The sequence below is a fragment of the Equus asinus genome, chromosome 2 (assembly GCF_041296235.1).
Source record: "Equus asinus isolate D_3611 breed Donkey chromosome 2, EquAss-T2T_v2, whole genome shotgun sequence".
NCBI lineage: Eukaryota > Metazoa > Chordata > Mammalia > Perissodactyla > Equidae > Equus > Equus asinus.
Window position 1 is genome coordinate 85,449,726 of NC_091791.1, and position 10,456 is coordinate 85,460,181.

Genomic DNA, 10,456 nt, shown 5'->3' on the forward strand with positions numbered 1-10,456 from the left:
GCACATTGTTAAGGAACACATGCGAAGGTGATGGGCGGCCCTCTGCAGCCTCTGAGGGATCTAACAAGAGCATGCCCGCCTGCTGGAAGCTGACAGGCACTGCCATCTAATTGCAGTTTCAAGTTCTTCCAAATTGTAGGAATTAAATATTAATACCAATTTTACACTTCTTTTAAGAGCGATTGCAATTTCTACAAGGCCCAAGGTTATTAACTATCTCAAGTAAGGTCTCAGAAAGGAAAAGGAAGAGTCAGCTCTTACACCGAGACAGATGGCCAATGGGGACGCCCCAGGATACACAGGCAGTGTGACCGTAATTCCTGCTAAGTCCCAAACTGGGGTGGGGAAACTGTCACATCCAAGTACTCTGACAGTGGAAAGGGCAGAAAGCTGGCAATCAGAGCCTCCTCTGGAAATCAGAGCCATCCAGGATTTGGGGCCACCATAGGAGCAGAAGGGTGCTCTGACCCAGACTCCGAGTCATGAGTTATGGTCCCTGTTGGTCACCAGCCAGCCTTATCATCTTGTGCAAATCACTTTGAACCTCCGTTTTCTCGTGAAACAATGACTTCTAAACCCCTGTGGGTCCTAATCTGCTGTCACATGTTACACTCCCAAGTACTTATAGAATAGCCATTCAGGGTACTCAAGATTTGACCCAGTGTAGGGAGCTTGTCTTTTCTGGGTTTGTTTGTTTTTCCTTAAACTGTTGCGTTCTTAGTTTCCTAACTTGTAAAGCTGTTTCTCACATAGAGAAAACAATCACAGAGAACTTAGCAGACAATTATATGGAATAAATAAAGCTGTCATTCTCTTAAGAAATGGGCTCTCTTCTGAGTGTTTGAGCCGGGGAACGTTCACCCAATGGTGGTTTTCTGTCTATCCACAGTCAGGTCCCTCTGCTCTTTCCTTTTGTACCTGTAGTCAGAACAACTCTAAGATAAACACAGGGTGAGAGATAGGTTGAATTCTCTTAATTTAACAAGCAAACCAATTTAACCTCATCCAACAGGAATGAAGGCGAAACATAGCAATATGTCAACATCACTTAAACACCATTAAAAATCATCACATGAGGTCAGACCACTTAAATATTACTAGATCAGACAGAGAGAAAACAGAAAGCTTTAGGGAAAGTAGCTCACAGAGAGAGAGCTTACCACTCACAGACTGTCTATGCTACAATGTTGTGGTATTTAAGTACAATGTCAATGCAATGTCAAGAGAAAAATACACCCTTAGGTTATAACTGTAGAAAGCTTTCTCTTTCTTTTTTAAATAAGAAACTCCGGAGGATCCTGGGAATCATTCAAATGAACCTCTCCTGAGCAAAAATGCTGAACCACCCTGAAAAGCTTTTGGCAGCTTTTCATCCTCTTGAAGCTTCATGAGACGACATCATTTATGTAATTTACATACATTTACTATGATGGTTCACTCCTTTGCACTTGAACTCGAGGGGAATGAGGGTGGGGTTGGTTGGGTGCAAGGGAAGAGAGAATCCAACATTTGTCTTTTTTTTTTTTTCTAAGAGGCTTCATTTTTCTCCATTTCTCTGGACAGCTCTGCTAATCTTTAGTGAACATACATATGACTTTATACAAGCAAAAGCATAAGTGGTCCCAGATCAAATATCAAGCTGCAACTTCATCACAAGCTATGCTACATGTATAAAGACTAAGCATGGAGCTTAAGCAGTTTATGAATCCTGACCAACTCCTGAGATTTAATTACCTTTCATACGCAGCCTGGGACTACACGCCCCTATTTGTAACATGCTAAATGATAACAAAGGTTTTTAGAGAGAGAAACTGAACCGAAATGAGATGCTTCCGAGAGACCTCGTAACATTTCTGGCACTGGCAGGACATGCTAAAAAGATTTTTAAAAAGAGAGTGATTGAGAAGCCATGAAAGACAAAGACGAAGGTAACTAAAATAACACATCAGCCGTCTCCTCTGACACGTGGAGGAGTCAGAAGGTAAGGATTCGAGGATGCAATCCACACCTATGGGGAGCTAGCAAATCATTGAATGCTTTAATTTTCTCACATGTAAATGCAGATTCTCATACCTTCTTCACAGGACTAGGGTTAAAAGAAATATTCTTTTTCGTGAGAGTATAGTGCCTTTTGTGAGGCACTATGAAATTTCAGGTTTATTTACTAATACAGCAGATGTAGCAAATACCGTAGACGCTAAGCAGGGCTAGACATCAGAAATCCTGGAAACCTCATTTAGTAAGCCTGTGGAGCACTAATCCTCAATACGATTAAAATCATGTTTTTATTTATAAAATACTTCTCTCTAACCAACCTGCCTATATGATTCTCTACTAAATGTTGAATTCCAAAATATTTTGAATGTATTCAATTGGAACAGAGTCCAGGATAAAATGTGGAGTGGGGGGAAAAAAAGCAAGTTGCCGAACAATTTGTTTGGAATGATCCTAATTTTCCAAAAAAAATTTTTTTAAAAAAGAAGAAAGATTCTAGAGATAAGCCATTTCTAGGGGGACACAGTGGTGGACTTCTAGGATTGGTACTCAGAGGGAGATGGAGCCTTTTTTTCTTTTTCACACTTCTGAAATATTTACAATGGACATGCATACTTTCACATTTAAATCAGTGTTTATAAAAGAAACCACTTGAAACATTTCTCCATTAAGCACCTGGGGAAATGAAAGTGTGGCTAGAGATCCTCGTTCTTACTTTCATTCATTCAAATATCCAAGCACTTCCCGAGCTCCTACTGTATGCTAAGAAATGTTCCAGACGTAGGATGTGCGGGAGTGAAATGAAGTAAGTCACTGCTGCCATGGAGCTTAAGTGCCAGTGAGTGGAGCAGAAAATACACACACAGGCATGTACATAGACTGTGAAATGGGAGCCATGGGGGGTTTGGAGAAGAAGAATGACATGATCACTCTGGCCGCCTTCATTGTTAGTAGACTAACGGGAGCAAGGGCAGAAGCATGGAGATGAGAGGGGGCCATTGCAATAATTCAGTCAAGAAAAGATCATGGCTTGGACCTGGGCGGTGGCCCTGGAGGTGGTGAGAGGTAGTCAGATTCTGGATACGCTTTGAAGATAGAGCCAACAGTATATGGTGATGGACTGGATATGGAATGTGAAAGAAGGAAAAGGCATTGAGAATGACTCCCAGATTTTTTATCTAAGCAAAGAAGTGGGAAAATAGACTTGCAATTTCTCAAGAAGGAAAAGACTGGGAATGAGTCGGGTTTTCTGAGAGTGGGGAGGAATTCAATTTGGGACATGTTAAGTTGGAAAGGCCTACTGGTCTGCCAAGTGGAGATATTGAGTAGGAAATAGACCTGAGTCTGAGGTTCGGGAAGAGAGCCAGGCTGCAGATATGTGCTTGGAGGGTATGTCGAAAAATATACCTCAAAAATATTTTTACAACATTTTCTCACTGTATCCCATTTGATACATCTAAGCAAGAGCCTCAGGCCACCGAGTAGTAGGGCAGGACTAGAATCAGATTTTCTGATTGCTAGTCCAATAACCTCATAGTGGAAACCCATTGACATATTTAACCTTGATTTTTTCAAAGGGCTGAGCTAATAAAGTAAAACTCTAGCATTGGAATTTTAGGTATATACAATAGAGGCGCTCACTACATCTAAGTACAAGAAAAGGTCTCAAAGAGCTGAATCATTCTTGTGATGCCTGTGCCATCAAAGCTAGGTATGAAGTCCCCCTGTGGCAGATGTGCCATCAGATATCTATGGCATCTAAGAAAACTAGCACATTAATTACAATAATGGCACAAGGAGTGACAGGCCAGCATCTGTAAAACACCTTTGCAATCCAAGACCATTCTTTACCATTTTGGAACAGACGACACACATATCAAACAAGTGCATAACTCCTTGATAGTAAAATTGTGCAAACTGTATGTGCAATTAGTACAGTGATAAGAACTTCCCTGGGGGGTTTGAAACATACCAAAAGTGTTCTAATCCCGGGTGTACTGCCTTTCCTTTGAAAGTGTGGTGTAGAAGTTGAAGGAGAAAAAGTGAGAAGCAAGACACCTTTCACAGATATTGTCCAGGAATACAGTGGGAAGGCAATATTGTCCTTTAGGGCAGCCATTTGCAAAGATCCTCAAATTTTTTCAAAGGAGTCTTTTGTTTATGTATAAAAATAACAGTGTCTTACAGTCATTTGGGATTCCTAGTGATCATTTTAGTAGCAGCGTCAAAAGTAGGTCTTCCGTTCATCTGACCTACTTTGGTTCAAGAAGAAACTACAGTACATCCTTTGAAACTGCTTCTCATTTGCTAAATTATTTCTTCATATCAACAGTGGTTCCTCTGCAGCCACTACGGGCTAAGCACTGGAAGATCTACCTTCATGGAAGAGCCAAAGGTGAGGAATACAGTTGCTGAAGAGCAAAGAAGAAAGCCTCGCCCCCACACATGTCCTGCTTCAGTGGATTTGATGCTTGTACAGGGCACTCTTGGTGGTGCCTACCTGATGCCAAGACCACATCATGCTAAGCCAGCGGCAGGACAGCCTGGCATCCACATCTTCTCCTAGGCTTCCTCTTCTCCCCCACTGTGGTGCTCCATCTCTTCCTCTTTCCACCCCACTCCCTTTGGTGGGAGCCAAAGAGAAGAGCCCTGGCTGCCATGTTCACATCAGCTCAGCGTACACAATGCGTTAAACAACAACTTCTTAGGGTCTCAGTTTTGTTTGCTATAAAATTTGTGAGTGGAGCTCCATGATCCTCCCGATCCCTCTTCCAGCTCTTTAGCTCTACAAATGGAAACCACTTCCAAGAAGACAGAGAAATCTCCAAGATCTCCTGTTACTTTTGTCTGTTCAAGCTACAAATTCCAAAGTTGAACCCAACAAGGGTTCTGAAGCAGATGGGATGTTTGTGCATGTGCCTGGATGTATTTAGAGTATTTGCATGCCATCAAGCACCACCAAAACGAATCGGTTAGGCACCATGCATTCCAAATAAGCAGAGAGAATAGAATTCCATGAGGGTTTCCTGCACACAGATGTAAATAGAATCGCAAATACAATTAGCCTGTCCCCGTCTCATCTATGACTCAGAGGCAGGCAGAACTTCCCTGGGGGCGGGGGGGTGTTGAAACAGTTGAAACATGCCAAAAGTGTTCTAATCTTGGGTGTACTTCTTTTCCTTTGAAAGTGTGTTGTAGAAGTTGAAGGAGAAAAATCCCTGCTTAAAAAATCACCTAACCTAGATGGTTTTCAGTGAAAGCAGTTTGAATGTGGAGGAACCATTACATACACTCAAAATGTTTTTCAAAACATGACAGCTAATTAGGACTCAAAATGACTGTGAAATTGTACTAGAGACGCAGACTAATGCTCCTGGAAATCCAGGCTTGACTGGCAGTGAAGCCACACCTCACGTCCTCTCCTCGGACACCAGGCGTGAGTCACCTCTCTGACGCCAGCTCTTCCAATTAATGGTGCAGACTCTCGCCACCATGGTAGCTGGCAGGCTTGTGTTGTTTCTGGGTCAGGCTATGTGTAATTTAGTAAGCCTGTCAGGATGATGAAGACACATAGCCTTTTTTCCTCCCTCTTCGAATCTGTGAATCGAGTGTCTTCTTCATAAAAGCAGGAGATGCCCAGCAGACTGCCGGTAGCCCCGGTATGAAGTCAGGATGCCCAGAGGACCTGTTTGGAAGCCCAATCCCACTGTCCATCACTGCCCCCAGGCCGGTGATTTCACACAAACAATGCTTTCCCACACACATGGCTTATGCAGAAGCTCAGTGCCCTCCACACGAAGAATGAGCATCGTAGCATCCAAGCCTTGAATCTTCTGGACGTGGATGTCAATGTGGACTCACAGTAATCACGTTCTCTCCACATCATACACACAATAGGCTCTGGCAAAGTGCTTTATGGAATCAAATCAAAATATTACCCTCACTATGCAATGCTTTCATGTTGTCGCTGGCAAGCTGTTTCCTCCATCCACCCTCAGTGTGGTATCTTTGATCAAGAATGGAAACACAAACCAGTCAGAGTTTGGCTGGAGGATTTCGGCAGCCTCTCTTGAATCTCTAGATAAGTTCTAATTTGAAACACAGGATTTGTTTTGTGTAGGGAGGCGCCGCAGAGCCTCGTAAATACATCTTTCTATCTCAGAGCACCATGTTCCACTCAAACCTAAGTGCCGCTTTGTAGGAGTTCAACGGTACCTCTGTATATTTACCTTCAATCGGAGACACAAAACAAAGCCTGGGCTTAAGTCTGGGTTAAAATCCATATTGTGGTGTAGATTTTATTTGAGGGGGTAGGAGGTTGACTTCAGTACCTAAACCAGTGCGTCCCAACCCCAGTTTACATGCACCCAGTATGTCTCCACTTACCTTAGCAAGGATCAGCAAAATTCTCAAAAAACATAATTTCAATAAAATACTTTTATTAAGCATAAATTTTTTTCTAGTAACTGTATGTTGCACAGAACAGGCCTGTCCATTGACTTCTGGGCATAGTTGCCTCCTGATTAGCCAAGAAGGACCACAGGGCTGTTGGATGGAAGATTCTGCCACATTAGAAAGGACCTCAGACCAGCCATGTACTTCCTAAGCCTCAGACTTCTCAACTATAAAGTTGGGATAAGAACACCTATCTATCTATAGTAGTTTTATTAGAATTAAATGACTTTTCATATAAGACACTGTGTGGTTATTAATCAAGTCCTTCAAGCAGTTATTACAGAATAATTGAATCAACCGATGTCGAACCCTCTTACATTCTTAAATGATATGTGGTTTGAGTTTGTGACACAGACACTGAGAATGATGAGGCAAAGGGACTCGGAGAATATAGTTTTCTACCCCAAACCACTCACCACATACAAGAACTACGTGAAATGTACTTTCTGAATAAAGCTTCATTTGGTCCCCATGGAAACCTTAGATGTGCACGTTATTATCTGATGTTACAGATGAGGAAGCTGATGCTTACCGAGGCTTTATCAATTGTCTCTGATCTTGCGGCTACTGAATCTGGCTTGGATTGGCTGTGGGAAAACTAAAAGGATCTTATTTACACACAGCTCTGTCTCCTCTCAGCCTCCTCCCCACCACCCAACCCAACCTTATTAAGGAGAAAACCAATATCCTAGAATCAAACGAAACTTCTAGAAAATTTCTAAATAAGAGACCAACGCAGAGTCTGATTGCAGCTTTCAGAACTGCTACCTGACCCCACCACGAGCCTGAGGTACGTCCCACTGCTGGGCTAGGGGCCAGGAACCCTTCCATATGCATTGGTTCTATGCACAGTGTTGCCCCCAGGTGCCCAGTCAGATGGTCTCTTGCCCGTTTCCTGGAGGCCAAGCCCCCTTATATGAGCTCACATCTGTGCAATCCATAAACACAAAATAAACAAAAATGCAAAACAAAAATTCTTCTAGTGTTTCTTTGGCCAATTTTCTAATAATAGCTTAAACACTAGTTTTGTAAGAAAAATGAAGTTATGAAGAACAGAAAGTCTACTTTGAAAAATCTACCTTGCTCCACTTTGGTGGCCTTGGTTTGGTCCCCAGGCATAAACCTACACTGCTCGTCTGTCAGTGGCCATGCTGTGACAGAGGCTCACATACAAAAAGAGGACGCTTGGCAGTGGATGTTAGCTCAGTGCAAATCTTCCTCAGCAAAAAAAACAATCTACCCTGAGCAATGTGAAAATAATCACTGATTAAGTTGAAGAAATTTCATGCTAAGTTTAATAAGCAAGGTCAAAGATTTAAGGTTAGAAAAAAAAGGAAACATAGCACTGAATTCACCCTTAAACTGTGGATCTGAATACTTGTGATCAAGATTAATCCTCGACCATTTGAAGCTACTTAAACACACACACACAAACACACACTCAAGATAAAGTATGTAAGAAGCAAAGTTCTGAAAATTAAGACAGCAATGAGAAGCAAAGACCAAAATAGCTACATTTCCCACAAATACATCTAATAAAAGTCATACCACTAAATAGAAAGGATGAAAGAACAGAGAAGCGTTTTCACCTGGAGAAATGTCAACTTGTGATTAACTAATTGAAAAGATACAGGATGGGGCTGCATATCCCTTATCCATCTGTGCATCCATCTGCTTGCCCTCAAAAGAGGTAACCAGGGACAAGGGGCCGGCCCCGTGGCGTAGTGGTTAAGTTCATGCACCCCGCTTCGGAGGCCCAGGGTTCACCAGCTCGGATCCCAGATGCAGACCTACACACCGCTCATCAAGCCATGCTGTGGCAGGCATCCCACATATAAAGTAGAGGAAGATGGGCAGGGATGTTAGCTTAGGGCTAATCTTCCTCAAAAAAAAATGGAACTAACCAGGGTCAAGCTGACTGCATCCACAGATCAACACGGGACACAGTGCTTCATACGGATGCAGACCCAAGCCAACATTTTCTCATGCATCTTGCTCACTGGTGGCTCGTTTTGATGAAGGTATTTGCAGATGTGACGCCAAGTGTATCGTCTTGTGTGAGAAGAAATTGAAAAGGAGTGATCAAAGTCCCATTAGTGGTGATACTCCACCACCAGTTACATGGCAGAATTGCCTAGTAAAGGAAACCTAAGAGGGACTTGAGTTCCCTGGTACTGATAAGGTTCCCGGAAAACTGAGCCCATCAGATCCACAAGTGTCTGAGCCACACCCCCCGAAAACTGCATTGTGCTTTGGCGTTGTGTGCACGTCTCAATTTCAGGGCTAATTTTTAGTGGTCAGATTTAATCATCAAAAATGATGAATTGCCTACCAAAACCTAGAGAGAAAACATTGCATATTGGGTAATCTCTGAGCTCCCAGGTGTGCCATATTATAAATAACAGTAGTATCTACTTGTTTCCATCTGCTGAGGCATGGAAAAACTGTGTACTTGTTTGAGACTTCTTTTACAAAACAACCTAACACCTGCTTCATCCACAAGATGAAAAGGATATGAATGAGCTCTTCATCGTGACTCTGGATCGCTGTGTGAAGTTGATCCTCTAGGTACAATAACTTCTTGCCTATGGCTTCACATTTTTCTCCAAGTTCTGCAGAAAAGATGTAAGGCTCCTGGCCAGAGAAAAAGAAAAGGATGACTTGTGAGCTATAGACTTTTTCAGGGTCATGAACACATCTGTAATTTACCCGGCAGTCCACAAAGGGGAGATTTCCCAACAGAGCTCTCCCAGCTTCTGCAGCCTGGTGGAGTCATGCCAGAAGCTTTGTCTGCCCTGGAGGGCGTTCTTGAGAAGACATGAACCGATTTCAGGTTATTACTGAACGGCGAGACGTGACCACATAGCTCTACAGGTTACCACTCTTATCTGGTCATTTTAAAGCACTATTTCCAGTATGTCAGCTCCTAAAACGGGTTTATGAAATGGGACGCCTGAGTCTTCCAGTCGCATCCATGGGCAAATTCACAATATAATAGGAATTCTAAACAAAGTGGGGATGGGGCAGTCATAGGAACAAATAGGCTGACCTGTAAGAACAAAGAGATATTCCTTTACAGCTACCGGAATCTAATAGGGCACTGAACATTTGTTTACACGCTGTTCACAGTCCCTGAGAGCGTGAATATTAAGGAGACCTTAAATGCCATGAGGTGTGTGTTATGTACACAGCTGTTGCTGCTACCACCATAGGTGTTAATTTTCTTTCTCCCTCACTGCAGCATAAGCCCCATAAGAGCAGGGACAATGACTGTCAAGCCCACAAGAGCAGGAACGATGATGTCTTGCTCGCTGCTGGGTCCAGAGTTCCTGGCACAGTGTCAGACACATGGCAGGCACAACACGAATGAATAACTGAGTCTTGGAGCTCGCTCCTTCTCAAACGTTTCCCCTTCAAACTTACATGCCACATATGAGCCAGAAAAATGCCCTCTTCGTGTCATTTTCCTGCACAAAACCACTACAGAGCAGAGTCCAAACTCTGCCCTTCCACAACCCAGCACTAGGCCCCCACTTCAGTTTTGTCCCCGCTAGTATCTAACCTTTGCCAACTAGACTGCTTCCATTGCCTTCTGCCACACTGTTCTTCCTGCCGGTCCCCTCTCTTCTATCCTTCTCTGAAACCCAGCCTCTCCTTCAAGGCCCCCAAACAATGTTTCCACCTTAGAGTACAGCAGTTCTGATACATGGTATGTCCTCACAAGTGATTGTCAACTCCCTGCGGGCAGGGCCATGGCATTCATCCCAGGACTTCAAGTGTAACGCCTGGCATACCGAAGGCCACGGATTTTTAAAAGAAAAGAATAAACAAGGTCAAGAAAACGAGGAAAGAAAACAGGGACTCTTAGCATAAAGGAAAAGGAAAAAAGCAGCATTACGCTTAGAGAGAGAAATCAGACAGAGAAAGACAAATACTGTATGATATCACTTATATATGGAATCTAAAAAAGCCGAACTTGGGGTCGGCCCGGGGGCACAGTGGTTAA

The 10,456-nt window shown here is 43.1% G+C and overlaps 1 protein-coding gene across 20 annotated transcripts in view; it reads right to left on the reverse strand.

Annotated features, from left to right (window-relative positions):
* DISC1 (DISC1 scaffold protein) overlaps positions 1-10,456 on the reverse strand; it is a 395,918-nt gene that overhangs the window by 8,991 nt on the left and 376,471 nt on the right. For 16 of the 20 annotated variants that reach the window (XR_011496347.1, XR_011496346.1, XR_011496334.1 and 13 more), the window contains one exon: positions 6,983-9,084. Coding sequence is in view for 2 of the 20 variants with exons in the window: in XM_070492658.1 (XP_070348759.1) it covers positions 8,779-9,084 (306 nt within the window). In the remaining 18 variants the exon portion in view is untranslated. Of the gene's footprint in view, positions 1-2; positions 9,085-10,456 lie in introns of those variants that run through there. The other 4 variants (XR_011496343.1, XM_070492665.1, XM_070492658.1 and 1 more) reach the window with 4 other exon arrangements.